The sequence below is a fragment of the Ammospiza nelsoni genome, chromosome 26 (genome assembly GCF_027579445.1).
Source record: "Ammospiza nelsoni isolate bAmmNel1 chromosome 26, bAmmNel1.pri, whole genome shotgun sequence".
Lineage (NCBI taxonomy): Eukaryota > Metazoa > Chordata > Aves > Passeriformes > Passerellidae > Ammospiza > Ammospiza nelsoni.
In genome coordinates, this window is record NC_080658.1 from 1,682,054 (window position 1) to 1,700,846 (window position 18,793).

At 44.7% G+C, this 18,793-nt stretch overlaps 1 protein-coding gene across 1 annotated transcript; it reads right to left on the minus strand.

The window, feature by feature from the left end:
• Positions 1-2,792: 2,792 nt before the first annotated feature.
• Positions 2,793-18,320, minus strand: DCAF7 (DDB1 and CUL4 associated factor 7). Its single transcript, XM_059489309.1, has 7 exons — positions 17,938-18,320; positions 13,269-13,427; positions 12,851-12,962; positions 11,695-11,813; positions 10,106-10,315; positions 9,469-9,586; positions 2,793-8,969 (listed from the first exon to the last, which is right to left on the minus strand). Exons 1-7 carry the CDS (start codon positions 18,073-18,075, stop codon positions 8,797-8,799), a joined length of 1,029 nt encoding a protein of 342 aa, XP_059345292.1. The 5' UTR covers positions 18,076-18,320; the 3' UTR covers positions 2,793-8,796.
• Positions 18,321-18,793: the final 473 nt, after the last annotated feature.

Below are 18,793 nucleotides of genomic sequence, written 5' to 3' on the forward strand. Positions count from 1 at the left end.
CCTGCCCAGCCTGGCCTTGGGCACTGCCAGGGATCCAGGGCCTGCCCACCCTGCCAGGGAGGAAATATCCCATCAAATCCTTCTCTCTATCAGTCTGAACCCAGTTCTCCTCGCCCTGCCATTACAGTTCCTGATGAGGATGAGGTTATTTACTTTATATTCCATGGTTTTCCACCCTGATTGTCCACATCCTTCCAAAGCTGCAGCTTTCCAGCAGAGAAGCTTCACTCCTGTAAACAGCAACTGCAGAACAGGCTTAATTCTTGAATTTATTCATTTAACGTAAAATCATCAGTAAAGATATTCACAGAGACTCTCCAGGAGCTCCTCTGTTTCCAGTCAGCCCATTTGTATTAAAGGAACTTTATAAGGCCCAATTCTTTAACGCTGTCACGCAGCATCAGCTAAGGAAAGGAAGTGTAATCCCTATTTTAGGGACTTAAGGGCATTGCAGAGAGAGACAGTGACTTGTCAGAAGTTACACAGGAAGTCTGGAGTAGACCTTTGGGCTTTAGCTCTTGGCACCTTTTCCTAGTGTCTTAATCACTATGCCATCATCTTATTTTCTATTTTGGTAGTATTTCCATTTTCTGAAGCATACCTGACTCAAAGAGCCCCTTTTCCTTGCTATCAGATGTACTATTTCTTCTTTCCTTCCTGCTTCCCTTCTTGTTTGGGTAGACACATCCTTCCTGGGGAGCAGAGCAGGCTCCAGGCTGAGCCTTGTCCCATGCCAAACCTTCCTTATTCTACATCTTGGACTCCAGAGCCACAGCAGGGAGTGAGGAGGGGAAACCCTGTAAACAGAACCGGAGAATCCTTGAATGCTTTGGGTTGGAAGGACCTTAAATCCCATCCATGCCACCCCTGCCATGGCAGGGGCACCTCTCACTGTCCCGGGGTGCTCCAAGCTCCATCCAGCCTGGCCTGACATTGCCAGGGATGGGTTATCCTGTCTTCAAATGATGCATTGAAAGGTTCTGCGCTGTCTTCAGCAGATGTAATCTCATTAATCCCAGGCAGTTCTGCCTCTCCTAAAAATTCCTTGTGGTGCTCTCAGCTTTGAAAACAAAAATAATGGAACACTGTCATCATTACCAAACTCTAGGACAGCATGGCAGGATAAATATGGCCTCAAATGCATCTCTCCCCCAGCAGAGATGTGAATCCTGAGAAAGTCCTGTAAAACACACCTGCAACAGCCTTTCCCAGCCAGGAGGAGCAGGTGGGCACCTGTACCTGTCCTGTGGCCCAGGGCTGGGCCTGGCTGCCAGCAGCATTCCAGCAGAGGGGGCTCTGAAGCTGCTGAAAAACCAGAAGCTGTTCTGCCTTTGGAATGGCAAAATTAGAGAAGGAAGGGGAGGAAGAACGTTAAAAATATGATATGCTTTTAGATCCTCACTTCCTCTGAGCTGACAGTCTGGACTGTTTCTAAAACAGCACGAATGAAAAAGCTGAAAATGAAATGCTTCTTCCAGTCACAGCCCCAGAATAATCTCAGAGGCCACTTTTTCTCTACAGCCATTGCTGTGCATGGGTTAACCCAGAGGGTTTCTTTAAGTATTTTCAAGCCTGATTGATAATTAATTTTTCATTCGCAGCTGGTCTCAGCGCAGGGACTCTCCCACAGTCACAGAATAAAACAGCTGTGCCAGATGTTGGCTGGTCCATAACATTTACAAAAGGCAGAACCCCCTCTCATCTTTTTTTCTACCTACATTCCTCTTGTTTTGCCGCACTGACAGGCAACCTGCTTCACCCATTACCCACCAGTTCACCACTTCTTGCACTGCTCCAATCTGCACAAGCTGCCTCCTTCCACCATAGTGGGAGCTGAGAAGTTTCTCTGGAGCGTTCCAAAGCACAAATCCAGGGACAAAAATAATCTGTGAGGATGCAAATGCATTTCTAGGGCGAAAGACAAACAATTCTTAGAAAGAAAGTAATTTTTTGAGCAGGAGTTACTAACACAAAGTCCATATATAGCTTAAAAATCACTGCAGCATCTTTGCAGGCAACTCTTTCCACTGTGGTCATGAAGCTCAATAAGCTTTTATTTCAAAGCCAGTACACAAAGAATTAGAAAAAAATCCAAGGGTTTAGTTGAACTAGATTGAACCTAAATACTTAGGGAAGTCATCCGTCCTGCTTGCCAAGGCCCAAGGTATAAATGTCCAAGCTCTGCCACACTGTTCTCCTCTTGGCCCCAATTCCAGACACGACAGCAGTGACTGAGAGTGGAAAAAACCCTTTAAGAGAGGTCACCCTGGCCAGGAGAGAGACTTAAAGCTACAGAAGTGCCCAATTGCTTTGTTTACACTTTGCGTATATTCAAAATCCCTCAGAGACTAATTATTTAAACTCTAAAAAAAAAAAAAAATCCCTCTTCCCTTCATCTTAAAAACAAAACCACACAACAGATAATTCCCATTTTTTTGTGCAGGGAACAAACAAATGTTGGAAAACATGAGCAGAAACAACACTGGGATACACAGACCCCGCAGCAGATTTTTAAGAAAGCAAATATTTAATGTACAGCTGCATTAACCATTCTGTTGGAGTTCTGTAGTGATTGGGTTCCTATAATGTATTTGGGGAAACTTGCAATTTAAGGGTAGCTGGAATTATCAAGTTTGTTTGGGTATTTGTAGGATGAGGGATCAATATACTTCACCAGCTTTGCAGAGGCAAGGTAAAGCAATCAGCCTCCTCTTCTCCACACAGAAGGAATGAAGTGTCTTTGTAGTTTTCTGCTCCCCCCAGCTTTTTACTCATCACACAGGGAACTGCAGTCAATCTACAAATGTTCCATTTTTATTACAAAGTATGAAAGGCAGAAAATACTGTACCTAATACACAGGAGGCCAAAACTTAGAAAGAAGGTTAAAAAATCTGAATAAAACTACATAGGAAGCAGGAAATAGCATAAAAGGATGCAACATTCCACTTTCAAGCGAGTTCAGAAAATTGCCTTAAAATTTACAGTTTCAACAATATGGTTCCATGACTCAGGTGTTAAAATCCATTGTAACAAACCCTTTTATATTTTCTCCATAAAAATAAAGGAATATAGGGACACTGCAGTTATCCATGTCAACAATATATGTCTGTTGAATAGCAGGATACTGGGACTCCTCTAGGACAGAATAGTAGCAAAGTTGCAGGTGGAGAAAAGGACAGAAGTAAAATTACTATTGCTTTAACATACTCTAAGTGAGAACAAGAAGTCAGGAATCTCATATGGATGTTTGTACAATCATGCTACAAAGATTACACCTTCAGGAAATTACCACAACAGGACTGTGAATGGGAAGAGCAGAAGGGAAAACACACCTAAAAGTAGAATCTCCTACTTGGCTACTGGTAACAAAAATGCTTCGGCGCAACGGATTTAAATTACATTTTACACTGCTAGCAACCCAAGGGTTAAAAAAAAGGTTCTTTTTAAATAGTAATTTCATAATTCCTATTTCCCAAGTTGTGAAAAAAAGCAACATACCTTTTTCCAGCTGCACTGGGACTCTGTCCTGCTCTGGTTTTTGCTTTTCTGCCTTGCTAAGACCCCGCAGACCCACCCTCAGCACTAAGAGGGGCTGGAGTTGCATATGGAAAACAAACTCCAAGGAATGGGAGCTGGACCATGGGTTTACAGCTGCACATGGCCACAATATTTTGTCAGGAAATAGCCTTTTTCCTTAATTTTGTTAGATTTCCTATAAAGAAACCAGCTTGATGGAAGCCACTGAGATCATTTATGACTATGGAAATTCTCGCTTGATGCTAAGTATCAGAGGCTGCACAAAAGGCCACTGAGGTCCTTGGCAGACACACTTGTCACCTGACACAGGCAGCAGCAACTCTCCCAAGTCCCTTTGCATCTGGTGTCTGCCATGAATCACCAGATGAGCCTTCAGTGATTGGTATTTAGCTGCATTTCTAATTACTGCTCCTTTTACTGCTGGTGAAAGGTGCTGATTGGAAGTTCTGAAGATCCCTTCCAGAAAACAAACCAAGTCAGGGGCATCCTAAACTCTCCTCAAAACCCTCAAGAATGGAACATTTCTGACTCTTCTTGGGTAAGCAGGGGAAGTACAGCTGCATCAGAAAGTGCTCTTTAAGTGCCACATACAATTAATTCCCTGGATTCTCTGCAGAGATCAAGAGAAACTGGGACAGAGCTGGCAGTGACCTGCTCTTTGCTTTCCATGTCCACAGAACAGCAGGTACAGGCTTGCTCTGAGAGCAGAAGGCAGGAAACACATGTTAGGGAGAATTTGTGTTACCTGACAGGATAACTGCATTTGAGGTGGTGGAACCACTTTGCTACTGAAAAAAGCAATGGGAAAACTCAGCCCTTTAGTACTTTGATGGGACTGAAACTGTGCAGCCTGCTGAGCCCAGAGCCTGGCTGTGCTGCTGTCCACTCTTTGCAGTGTGTCTGGAAAGAGTTAAAACACCACTAACCATCTGGTCAATTCAATGTTTCAGGCTGTGTGAATTTCCAGGCAGCAGCTGCCGTTTCTCTCTCACAAAATTCAAGTTATCCAAAGGCTCCAGGCACAACCAACACAGCCAACCCAGCACTGTCAACATCGTGTTCTGATGGCAAAGAAGAGGATGCCCAAACACCACCAAGTTCCTGAACAAAAAGGACTCTGGGGGACATGCAGCAGGACATCCCTTGGGTTGGCCTTACAGGACAGTGCCAGTCTCACAACATGAAGCTTCAGTTTAACATTTACAGCCTTGTCAAGTGCTCACATTTTTGGCTTTCAGTAAAAACAAGCGAGGGTCATCCCCAGTTTAGGATTTTGGTGACAGTCATTATTTAACATTTTCTACACAACACAAATGCCTACACTACGAGGGCTGAGGAAAAGATGACTCTCCTCCTAATCTTACCAAAAATATACTTGTTAAAGTGCCATCTGCAAGAGAACAAAATGGACACACTCAGCTCCTTATTTCCATTGACAACAAGCACAGGAACATCTGTGAATTCTGTACATCAGATTCCTCCCCTCACCTGGTCTCTGGCAGGCTATGATCTACAGACTGAGGCAGCTTCTCATTGCACCATGAGGCAAAAATAGAGCTTTTCACTGTTATCCAGAACATTCAGTAGAGTAATTACTGCTAAATTTTGAAAGGATCATTAACTTTGACTTATGAGAGGCAATGCCTCCCCCGTTAAATACATTTCAAGGTTCCATAAGAAACAACCTGTTTTAGCAGTCTTCTTTCATATTATTTGAAACCACTGTGTTTTCTTTCTCAATAGATTGTCAAAGCACTCAAATCCTTACCTTTTAAATCCCTGCACACACAAGTACAATTCCCACAGATGCAAGCTACCATAGCCCTCCTCATTTAGACAGTTCACAAAGTTGGCACACTACACACTAATTCAACATTGAACTTGTTAACTGCTGGTTTTCACCTCCCTAACAAATTTTACATCATCAACATCTCCTGGCTGAGAGCCAGCAGGTTGCCCACATAATAGTAGGAATCTGTGGAAAGCTTGGTTTAAACAGAACATAACAACCAAACAATAGTTTAGTCTCCTGAATTAATCAATTGGAGAAGTGATACAGAACTTCCTAATTCAGAATTATTTCTGTCCCAGAACCAGGCTGGCCTGTACCAACAGCAGCACATGGTTTTCTGCTTTGCTCACCTCACCTGTGTTCACTCTTCCCTTAATGTTACTTTCTACTCAAAAACATGAGGTATTTGCAAGCAGTTGTTCTGCATCCTCTGCTTGTGCAGTAAGCACCAAATAACAGAAATTGAATATCAAAGTATTTATTTTCATGAACTTTGGGAAAAAATAATGATTATGGGGGCTTTATGCCCTACAAAATTGAGTGTCAAACAGGGGAATTGTAATAATCTGTGCATTTCAATTCACAAGTGTCAGGGTTTGTTTTATCTTGCAGACAAACACCAAGCACAGCATTCCCTCCCTGGCACTGGGTCACAGCAGCTGTTGGCAAAAGGGCACCAAAGTCTTTCCCTTCCTTGTCTATATAGAAGTACCATTTGCACTACAGAACATCTCACCCATGAGGATTTTCATGTCTTTTCACTCATTAACCTTTCAAGGGACATCTTTGAAGTTATTTTAAGTATTATTTCCCTGTGCCAAAACAGTCTCTAGTGATTTAAAATGTAATTTCTTGTGAAGAATGACAATGGATTATGCCCAAAGCAATATGCTGTAGATCCAGAAGGTATCCCAACTGGCTAAAAAAAAAAAAAAAAAAAAAAAAAACCAGGATATAGGCTTTATTTAGAATCCAAGATTCCTTAACTTGCCTTTGATGCATTTGGGGTAAGTACACAATTTCACAAACAGACTTCCATCAATTTCAGGGATGCAAGAACAGACACTGGATCCTCTTCAGGTCCCTAACAGGATTAATTTCCAACAGACGCAGAATCTACCTGGCTATTCAGAGCATGAGTTCCTTTACACAAGCTCTCATTATCTTAGCATTCATCTTTGACTCATGCAGGAATCTGTACAGGAATAAATTTTGAAGCAAAAAGGGGACATGGAAAGCACTAACATTGCAGGTAGTTCCCTCTCAGTAACAGCACCTTTTGCCTGCCATTTGTAATTAAACAGAGCATGACAAGCCTGTGGATGTGTTTCAGATGACTCCTAAAGCTGTGAATGCCATTAGCCACTCCTGCTAGGAAAAGCCCAATTTTTGCTTCATCCTATGTAAGTTTTTTCCAGTTTTAGATGAAGTGCTATTGCAAAAAGTGATTGTTTGGCTAACACTGCTCTGACATCCAGCTAAAGCCTGTCTGTGGAACACACCACTCTCACTAGTGCTGCTAATAAGAAAAATTGACCTTCAAGTCAAATGAAGCTTTGTCAGAAATCCCACCACTGAACACGCTGACAAAACACCAGCTTGCACAGTGTTAGCTCCTGGTTCTCTGCTATCAAAAGGAGTGATGGAATACAGCTGCCCCTAATGAATTCCTATCAAATTCCTGAGGCAATGCTTTTCTGAGCTCCATGGTGAGAAGCAGCCTGCAGAAGAGTATTTCTCTATGTCCAGAATGACAAAATTCTGCAGATTCTGTTCTGTATTTGACAGTGTTCTCAGTGTCAGCTTCAGTGTTCCACAGCAATTGCTTTCCCAACTTGCCTTTCCTGCATAAACTGACAAGATGCAAGTTTGCCAGTGTCCTGCTATTTATAATCTGCCTCCAGTTGCAGGTGAATACTCATTAGGTGGAAAGAATTTTGATGTTTTCTGACATTTACACAGAAACTGGGCTGCACACCCTTCCAGAGCAGCTCTGGCTGTCATGTCTTCATCAGAGAACTGCAGAGCCTTCAGCACAGGACCCGTGTTATGGTAAAACTCCAACAAGGATTTTTATCTTGCCTAATCCACTCAGCTTTCATTGAACAGTATTATTGTAGAGGGGTCATTATTCCAAACAGAAGCCCTCTGGCACATCCCCCAAAGTCAGGAGGATGACAAATGCCAAACCTTGGCCTCAATGGCACAGCTTCTTTCCTTCCAGATCCACCTTTGTGCATCACATTAGAGAGTAACTTCTTTCAAAAAAACAGCTTTCTTTTGGGCAGCAGACCAGCTCTTCTGACTTGTCTTGTTCATTCAACAAGACCTGGCAGTATAAAGCAAATACACTTCACAACAAGATTGCTTTTTTGCTCCCTTCAAGACCTCCCAGGAACGCAGGCCAAACACTTCCTCTGAAGTAGAGCCTAATCACAAAATCTTGCTCATATTATTTGCCAATCAAGCAAGCTCCAAAGTGTGAAACCATTTTATTTTGATTTAGATAAGGTAAGTCTTCCAAGGGGAAATAATTTGGTTGGAAGTGTCAATCCCAAGCCCATTACAAGTACATTTTTTCAGGAATTGTTTACCTCCTGGGAGCTCATGTCATGCACAGATCTTCATTCTCAACCTATCACCGCTCTGTTTGCTAACACAACTGCAGGATACACACAAACTCAGTCAGAATTTAAAAATAAGACCTACCATAGTAACAACTGCCTTGAGCATCAGAAAAGTGTAAAGAAATTGTGCAACAAGTACTTGTACTTCACAGCACCAGAAAATTCTGCCCAGGTCACCAGATACAGGGAGCCAAGGCAACAGTTAATTCTGGCAGGCCTTTACTGCCAGGGAGCCTGCAGTGTTACTGTGGTTTGTATCCATGAACAGGTCCTGCTCTGGACATATGGAAGTGGATCACATATCAAAAGTAAGAATTAGGGAGAAAAACCTTACTCAATAGAAAGTTAGCCCAATATATAAAAAACATACAAACGTTTAAACAGTTTAGAGGCAGCAACAACAGGAATGATAAAGATTCCTGCCAAGGTGGCCGTTAACATCACTGTCTTTTTTCCCCCCACCTTGTTTTGCACCTGCATCTGTTAAACTGGTGGATGTGCTGCCTCAGCTGGCTGACAAACACATGGACATATGCAGCAACTTAAAAGCCTGCAAGCTTATTAATACAGTCAACAAACAAATATACAGAACTTTTACTGAGGGGAAAAAAAGAATTTCACAAGAAAACCAGAACCCAGAAGTTCCAAGAGGCTCAGCACGTCTCTGCATTTTAGAGTCTTGAGAGACAGGAGACCCCTGCCATCGATTCTTGTAACAGTTTCTTGTAACAGCAGATGCAAAGCAACAACAGATACTGGCCACTTGACTGGTGGTGTTCTTACTTTAGAGGGGAGGGGGAAGGACACAGCCCTGCCTCACTGTGCACCAAGCTGCAAAGTTAGACTCTGAGGATCTCCAGGCAGTTGTTGTAGCAGATGGCTATCCAGTCTGGCTGGGTGGATGCCCACTGTACATTGTTGATCTCTCCCTCGGCTGTGTAGGCCAGGATGGGGTCCTCGATGGCACGGGGCATCTGCTGGATGTCCCAGATGAGAGCCTGGTGATCATCCGCTGCACACACACAACAAATGCAAGCACAGTCAGTGTAACAGGATCTCCACATGTGCCCACTACTGGCCTATAGCCTCAGGAGCCGGGAAAGACATGGCTGTTCCAGTCCTGATCCACATTCAAGCCAGATACAGCAACACAATTATGCTCCAACAAAATAAACTTGGATCATTACACATTATCCAAGACACAGCTGATAAATGAGTGACCAGTGGGACTCATAACAGCAGAAAACATTTAAAACTGCATTACAAAAAAGCTAAGGAGTATTAAAATAACAGGAGCTTAACCAGAGCTGATGCACAGTTTGGGTACTGGTCTCATCACTCTAGTAGGTGTCTATTTCTGTAACATTTTAGGAAAGTCACCTAATAAAGAGCTTCTAAACTGCAAGTATTCTTTAGCAAAAGGCAGGCAGAGAATTGCATATACTTTAGGATGAAGAAGATTTTGCAAATGCAGCAGAAGACTCTGAGATTCTCCTGTAGGTCTCACTTACCTGCTGTACAGATGTGGCAGGAAGAGTGAGGTGCCCAGGCAATTCCATTTACACAGGCTCTGTGGTTGTTTAACCTGGCAACTGGGGTGCAGGGAACTCTGACATCTAGAATCACAACCTTCAGGAAAAAAAAGCCAGCTACATTAATAAACTACAGTAAAAAAATTAATTTATTCCAAATACAAAATATTTTGAGATCAGGCTATAAACATGGCTCTTTCCTAAAGGATGTGGTAGGCAAGCAAGCCTTGTTCCTAAAGCTGTGCCATGTGTCTCAAAAGAAGCCAGACTTGACAGGGGTCTTGTGAGTTAGGCCACAGTGGCAAACAAACTGTGCTTCCCTGAAGCAGCCTTGGTAACAAACTAAAGCTGCACTGGGAAAGAACAAAGTGACTCAAAGATATTAGGTGAAAATTATTGCCCAACTGCTCCGACTCTTAAAAATGAGCTGAAATATATACAAGCCATAAAGCTCAAGTTTATAATGCCAAAGTCACTTTAACTCCTCAGTGCACTAAGAACTGGTCCTTAATCACACTTCAGGTATTGATGCTGCCCCTTTACCATAAACACTGAGGTGTAAATTAGCATCAAGCCACCCGTCCCAGCAGCCAGGGGAGAGGGGCTGCTGCCTCACCTCCATGCCATCCATGGCCATGGTGGCCAGATAGTTGGGGTCCTGCTTGTTCCAGCAGAGGCGCAGCAGCGGGTGGTGCTGGGGGTCCTCGTAGATGATGGTGCTGTGCTCCAGGTGCCGCAGGTCGAACATCCTGACCGAGCCATCGGCGCCCACCGACGCGAACATGTCCCTGCCGCCGCCCGCGCGGCTGAAGGCGATGTCGTACACCTGTGGGCACAGCATGGCACAGGTGACACCTGGCACGGCACAGCACAGTACAGCTGACACCTGGCACAGTACAGCACAGCATGGCACAGCTCACACCTGGCATGGCACAGTACAGTACAGCTGACACCTGGCACAGTACAGCACAGCACGGCACAGCTCACACCTGGCATGGCACAGTGCAGTACAGCTGACACCTGGCACAGTACAGCACAGCACGGCACAGCTCACACCTGGCATGGCACAGTGCAGTACAGCACAGCTCAGACCTGGCATGGCACAGCACCGTACAGCTGACACCTGGCACAGCACAGTACAGCTGACACCTGGCACAGTACAGCACAGTACAGCTGACACCTGGCACAGTACAGCACAGCATGGCACAGCTCACACCTGGCACGGCACAGTGCAGTACAGCACAGCTCACACCTGGCATGGCACAGTGCAGTACAGCACAGCTCAGACCTGGCATGGCACAGCACAGTACAGCTGACACCTGGCACAGCACAGCACAGTACAGCTGACACCTGGCACGGCACAGCACAGCATGGCACAGCTGACACCTGGCATGGCACAGCACAGCATGGCACAGCTCACACCTGGCATGGCACAGCACAGTACAGCTGACACCTGGCACAGTACGGCACAGCATGGCACAGGTCACACCTGGCATGGCACAGCACAGCATGGCACAGCTCACACCTGGCATGGCACAGCACAGTACAGCTGACACCTGGCACAGTACGGCACAGCATGGCACAGGTCACACCTGGCATGGCACAGCATGGCACAGGTGACACCTGGCACAGCACAGCACAGTACAGCTGACACCCAGCACAGCACAGCACTGTGGTGGTGTTCACAGGGGTCTTAGGATGAGGGAAAAGATGAGAATGTTGACTCTATGTTTCAGAAGGTTTGATTTATTATTTTATGATATATATTATAGTAAAAGAATAAAAAAATTAGATTATGTATTATGATATATATTATACTATACTATATTATACTATACTATATTACATTACATTATATTATACCATACTATATTATACTATACTATATTATATATAATAAAATAATATATATTATTTTATGACATATATTATAGTCAAATTATAGTAAAGATTTGATCAGAAGGTTAGCTAAGAATAGAACAAGCATGTTCTTAAGTCAAGAGTCTATAATGAGTAAAATAATTGTTTCCATAGCCAGCAGTATTTAGGTACTCAAACCTGTATGTAATTTTAGAAAAAACATATACAAACTTGCATAAATCATCTTTTTGAATCATTAAATTGCTCAAGAAAAAAAAAAAAAGTTCTGTTCCTTTTCTAGTGCTTTTAGAAGATGCAATGTAAACAATCAAAATCCCCCATCACCTCTTTGTCATGTGCAATAAGCTGGGTCTTCACGTGGCCAGACACCAAATTTACTCTTCCCAGAACCTGTCCTGTCTCCAGACCCCAAATAGTGCAGGTTGTGTCAATACTAGAGGTACCTGAAACAAAACCACTTCTATTAGCAAAATTAATATTGTCACAAATTATTTAATCACTTCCTGGGTTAATGTAACGTCCCCCAACATCTACAGATCAAAATAGTCACGAGAACAGCATAGGACTAAAATCAAGAATGTCAAACAGCCAGCAGTCTTCCATGCATTTAAATGACCCAAAGCTTTTAACTGCAGAAATAGCCTTCCACACAGGAATAAAGTGTAAATAGCTCATGTCTGCTTCAATCTATTCCAAAGCCTGATGCAACAGGGAGATCAGCTTTCCCATCCTGTTCATCTCTCATGTGTGCCAACCCCAAATTCAATCAGTGATTTGATGGTGTGTTATTATTAATTGATTGCTGATGTGGGCTGAGGGTGGGGTTAGCACTAAAGCTCTTAAGAGATGAGACATGTAACACACAAAAAATAAATAATGTAGTAAATAATTACTAGGACATATTATCACTGTTAATCTCTGGGCAAATCCCCCTGACATAAATGTCTGTTCTCTTCTGGGAAACAAACCTCTGCATCAGTCATCCTGGATTCACCATTTTTCCTGTAGGCTATAATTAAACCTTAAGTGTTCAGCCCCCTCCTCCAACTGAATGAAGGACTCTTGGCTCTCCTCCTGCTGCTGAAATGGCTTCACAAAACACACAGCTCAGTGCACAGTTTCAAATTCACTCCAGAACACCCAGAAATAAGTCACAGAGGTGATGGACATCCTTACTCAGAACTGCAACAACAGCTCACCAGCCCTGGAGGCCAAGACTCTCTATCCCCAAATGTCCCATGTCCAACCTGAGTGACCATTCTGCACTGAACAGGGCACCTTTCAATGAAAAAAAAGTCCCCATGACATGATTGTTTTAATTTTTTAAAGTGAAACAACAGCAGTTTCTATGATGCAGCAGTCTGTGGTTAATTATCAGATTAGCCAGTGGACATGCAGTGACACAACAGCAGTTACAGCCCAGACTTCATCAGGTTCAATTAGAAAGTGTGCCAAAACCATAACATTTTGTCAGTCTCACCTAACAGGTAAGGATCCACTTCATTCCAGTCAAATGATGTCAGTGGAGCACAGAAATCCGAGTTCTTGTTGTTGTTCAGCAAACACTCCAGCCGGGTCTCAGTTTCACCCACCTTTAGAGAAAATCAAACATCTGACTTAAAAAGCAACATCACCTGACTTGTTCCTCTGGCACAAAACATTAGGAGTTAATCCTAGGTTTCCTTCCTCTCAGCTTTACATCCTAAAGCTCTCGAAAACACAGCCACCAGCTCCATTTTCAATAAGCTGATTAAAACAGCAATTGCCATGATAATTCTGCTTCTCTTACAGTCCCCATACAGTCACATTATTGCAATCAAGAAAATCTTGAGTGAAAAAGAGACCAATATATAACACAATTCAGTTCATGGTTCATTTCCTAGGGAGGATTCACTCACCCTCCACACTCGCAGGTAGTCACCACTGGTGGCCAACAGGTCTGGGTAGACTCCCTTGGTGTCTGGGATCCACATCAGCTTTGTGGTGGGGTAGGGGTGATCAAAGGTGTTCCTGCAAATGAATTCTGAGCTCTCCTCATCCAAACCAACAAGCTGCACCTGTGAGAAACCATATTTAAAAGAAAGCATTTAATCAAAATACTAATTTCTAATGACAGCATTAAGACTGAGTGGGTTTCAGGACATTTTCTGTCACCTCAAGGACGACACAAAAGGATCATCATGTCAATGAAATGAGAAATCATTAAGTGCTGCTGGGGCATATAAGTAAAGAAAATATCCATAATCACAGAGCTTTCATTTGAGGAGATGATCCCAAATGAACTGAAATCCAATCCTGAAGGATTAAAGACCACACTTCTCTTTTCCACATCACAAAGCCCAGTTTAAATCACACACTTAAACTGCACAAACATTATTCCAATTCATCCTTAACTGAACTGGTGCTGACAATGTCATCTTCAGAGAGCAAAACAAGCTGTAGTTTGCACAATTAAAGTGCATATCATGGAATTCTTGGGCATAACCTTGCAGACTGTGATGGATCATGTCAGGTAGCTGGCAAGCTTTTTCAGCACCACATGACCCAAAATGTTCTGTCACAAGTGCATGAAAAATTAAATTAATCACATCAGAGAGGAAGAAAGTAAAACAGAATTCAAACTTAAAACATTGGGGAGCTAAAATGGTTACATAATTCAAATGTTTTGTGTGAACCAAGACCAAGAAAGCAGGTCTGCTGAGAGATTCTAGGTAACTGAATTCCAAATTCAGTTTTTGCACAATGAAGTGTCAGGGGGAAGGGCTAAACTTGCCCCATTGTGAGAATGATGCAAAACAGAGCAAACAAGAAACCATCTCCACACAGCCTGGTCATGACAGCACCTGAAGTAATGCCTGAAGTCCCAGACATGATGTTATTAGAAAAATATTGACATGTCAGAAAGTGTGCAGAGAACAAAAGGTGCTGGGAGGACTTGTTTAACCTGCAGTGACTCAGGACCCAAACAGGATGAAAGTCCCACTGTGTGAAATGCTGCTCAAACACAAACATTATGGGGACCACTCACTGCAATCAGTTTGTAAGCTGCTCACAGTTGTAATTTCCTACTACTTTCCACACAGGAGCTTCCTCATGAGAAGAGTACTTTAATGGACTTTTTCTAAGATGTTTATCTGAAAAAAAATCCTAAATTTATGCTTATCCTGGGATAAGCAATTTGTCTAATCAACTACACATTTCAGCTAGATGAGAAATTTATCATATTTTTCCCCAAAACAGAAATGCTTCCGTTGATCTTAAAATCTAATTAATTTGCAGTTTTATGAACTCATTTAGAGATTTTCTTAAATGCAGAGCCTTGCCCCCCCTCAATGAGAAGCTCCATCCTTTCCATCTCATAACAAACACTTAGATGCAGCCAAATATGCTTCCAAAAACTGAAATACAGCCTGTCTTGCCCTCTCTTTATTACAACTACTCCTTACTATCCTTCACACCCTAGTATATATAAATCAGTCAAAAATCTCCCAGACTTCCAAAGTGATTGACAAATAGCTTTCTAACTCCTTTAGGGATCAGAAGTACTAAGCAGATTTTACAAAGGAAGCACATTGTCCTTGGTGATAGAAAATCTTATGGCAAGGTTAGATCAGAAGACAAACGACCTCTAATCATTTCTCCTTTGCTTATGCTGTTTTCCACTCAACATGAGTGTATTAATCCTACACAAAGCAATCACCATCCTGATCACCAGAAGCAAATCTCAAACAGCAAAATACCCCCTTTCACTGGCGTTAATGTAAATATTCCTGCAGTGATATTCACATTTAACCCCTCCTCAGACCTTAAGATGAAGCAATTCAGTATCTCTGATATTTGACATATTTAGGCTGGGTTAGGGAACAGAAATTGTGTTATCACCAGCAGAGCTGCTGCAGCTCAGGTGCCAGCCCAGCCCTCAGAGCTGGAGCAGCTGCCAGGGGGAGCAGGAGCAATGCTTGAGAAGCTCTGCTCTTCCAAGCTCTGCAAATTCAGAGCTGTGACTCTTCTCTGGGACTCCATCACACACGGTCATTACAGAGCCCCTGCACTCATCCTCTCCTGCAGGCTGAGCACGAGGGGATGGAACATGGGATTCTCTCTAGGATGTTGATTATATCAGAGCCCTGTCTCTCCCCTGTGCAAGAGAGGCAAGAATGCTGAGACTGAGGAATGGGAAAGTACTGGATACAATCTGAACCATCCTACATCTCCCTGTAAGTTTTTCCAGTGAGAAAACGAACATCAGCGTGTTCAGTCTCAGCTAGTTTTGTGATTATGCCATGACAGTAACTAGGAATGCTAAGTATTTATTTGTTGCTCCAACACTTGAAGATAGGAAAATCCAAATCTAATTTTAGCATGTTATAATCCAAGCACTTATCAACATAAAGCATAATTGCAACAGTGCATGTCAGTAAAGAATCACCTTTAATCAGCATTCCTTAACTTCTAAAAAAACCCTATTTCCAACTTGATGCTAAAGAACAGCTTCTTTTTCTCATATGGTTGGAGGAACTATGAAGTCCACAGTAGTTTGAAATCCCCCAAAACTTTAATGCAATTAGTAACTACCCAAAATGACATTTCACAATTATTTTAGGGTCATGTACAATCAGAAAGATGTCACTGCACCAATTAATCTCCAGCATTCAATCAATTTTTCTTTGCAGTGCCAGATCTTACAGAACAAATGAGGTTCTGGCAGAAGAACTGCCCTGAACCCTGCTTGGGAGGAGGTGGAGATCTGGGCAGCACCTGGTCAGAACCTGTCTGTCTGCTCCAGTGCTGTGCACACCACAACCTCTGCTGTCTCCTAAACTGGATTGCACTTTTGTCTTGCAGATAGATCCCAAAAACCAGCCTTTCCTGGTGTTTTCCACAGATCACTCCTGATCCATGAAGCCACAGCCAGGAGCATTTTAAACAGCAGGACCTATGAACACTGTGCCCTCCCATCGTGACACTGACCCAGGAGGGTTAGAGTGGCTCACTGCAGTTTCCCAATCCAAGAAGTTTAGGAAACACCACCTCAAATTATTTAATTCCTCCATCCAGAGCAAGGCATCTGTCTTCTTGTAGCAGTGGTTTGATCAGTGAAGGTGGACAAGCTGAAACAAAACTCACTGGGGTTCAAACAGGTCTTGGCAAGCAGCTTCAGTCTGTGCCCCAGAGCCCATTAATGTGATGGCTGACAGGGTGAGCAGATTTGCTCTTTTACCTTCTCAGAGTACAGACTAGAAAAATGTTTCCAAGCTGGTCTCTGGACAAATTGGAAGCTTTCAAGCTCAGCACCTTCCTGTCTGTCCCCAGGAGCATTCCCAGGTCTCCAGGAGAAGGACACAACTCTCACACAGGGCTGACACTGCCTGAAGTGCAATGTGCTCAGCAAAGCCCACACTGAGGACTGCTGTGAGGGCAGTGATCTAACCCCTCCAAAAGATGTCAGCACACCCCTGCACAGAGCCCTAACCCCAACATTCTGACAGTATTTTCCCCAATCTCCATTAAACACCTTGACAAAGCTACATGCTATAAACCAAGCTCGCTGGGCAAACCTTCAGCCTCACAGAAATTTCAGGATGCACTGTAACTTCATCCATCTTCTCATCTCTACTTCTATGCAATTCATTATACCAGCCCAGCACCTTGAAGGTTGTTCAGAAGTGACTGCACATGTGTTCTGAGAGATGAACACAGTCTCTGTTACCAGTGTGACATTCTTCACTTACACTTTGCAGGGAAACACTGAAGATACAATCTCATGCCTCATTACACCCTTGTTCTCGGGGAAAAGTACTGAGGAATCAATACTGAGAGTGGTTTATATACTTATGAAAGAGTTATCACCACAGCAAGAAAGTACAACGAGAACAGCACATTTCCAACAGTCTCAGACACCCTGTACATCACAGAATCACAGGGGCAGGAATGAAACTCAGCTCATCCAGCCCAATCCCCTTTTCCAGGCAGAGTAACCTGGATCAGGTAACACAGGAACACATCCAGGTAGCTTTGGAATGTCTCCAGAAAGGGAGACTCTACAAGCTGCTTGACCAACCTGTTCCACTGCTCTGCCACCCTCCATGGAAAGAAGTTCTTCCTCCGATTGAGGTGAATTCTTTATATCTATATGCATCTATATGAACAAACCTCAACCCTGGCCATGAACTTTCCTTTGTATTGACCAAAAAAAGCCAGATATGCCCAAGCCAGGGGATCCTCTTTTATTCTACAGCAGCAGCATCCACACTCATCCCATACTCACATCTTCAGTTCCCAGCCCTTTACACCACAGAGAACTCACAGCACACGGTGTTTATATGACTGAAGTCAACCCAATCGTTAATACCGAAGATCAGAGGTCACCAGAAGCTCTGCAGCAGCGTTATCCCAAACCCAGCGGCACCCAGGGCTCGCTAGAAGGAGACCAGCCTGACCCTGGTGCAGCTCCCGCACTTCGGTGGGCACCCGACGGTTCTGTACCGCTGCCCCCCGCCCACCCAGCCCCGGGACGAGGCGGGCCAGCCCCTGTTCGCCCCAGCCCCTGCGCCCACCGCTGCCCACCTTGTTGTTGTACTCCTCCACGAAGCTGCCCAGCGCCAGGCGGAACCGCTTGTCGGGCCGGACGCTCCAGTTCATGGCGTACACGGTCCAGGGCGCCTCATATTTGTAGATCTCCTTCCGCTTCCCGTGCAGCGACATGGCTGGGCCGGGGGGGCCGCGGGCCTGGCCCGGGGAGCGAGCGGAGGGGCCCGGCTGGAGCGAGCGGGGAGCCGGGGCGGGCCGGGGGGAGGCTCAGCGCGGCCCCCGGGATGGGGAGCGGAGGAAGCACGGCAAGGCACGGCCCCTAGGCGGGCAAGGCTCGGCTCGGCTCTCGGAACGGCGGGGGAGGCGCGGCTCGGCCCCCGGGGGAACGGGGAGGCCCCGGCTCGGCCCCCGGCCCCGGCCCAGACCCGGCGGCGGCAGCGGCGCTGAGGCCGTTTGGGACTCGGCCTCTCACACAACGGGAACGGAAGCCACGCGGGGAGCCCCGCCCACTGCACCCGAGTTGGATGCCCTGACTGTCATTTAGAGTGTCGGTTGCCTATTGGGTAATCTGCCTGTGCGCTCGGCCCGTTTCGGTTTTCTATTGGTTGTTTTACCCTTCACTCCAAACGGACGCTCGCGCGCTGGCTGGGACAACCTACGGCTGCGCTTGGCCCCGCCCAAGAGGGCGGGCGCTCTCGGTGTCGACATCTTATTGGCTACCCGGGGTCGCAGTGACTGGAGGCGGGATCTTGAGCCCTTATCGATGATCGATTGGCTGGCAGTGATGTCAGTCACGCCAGCCCGAGGCGGGTGGGGCCATTCAGGCTCTCGAGTGTGCCGCGAGTTCGAATCCCGCCTCGGCCGGGTGGCGGACGGGCCCGGGCTTATCTCT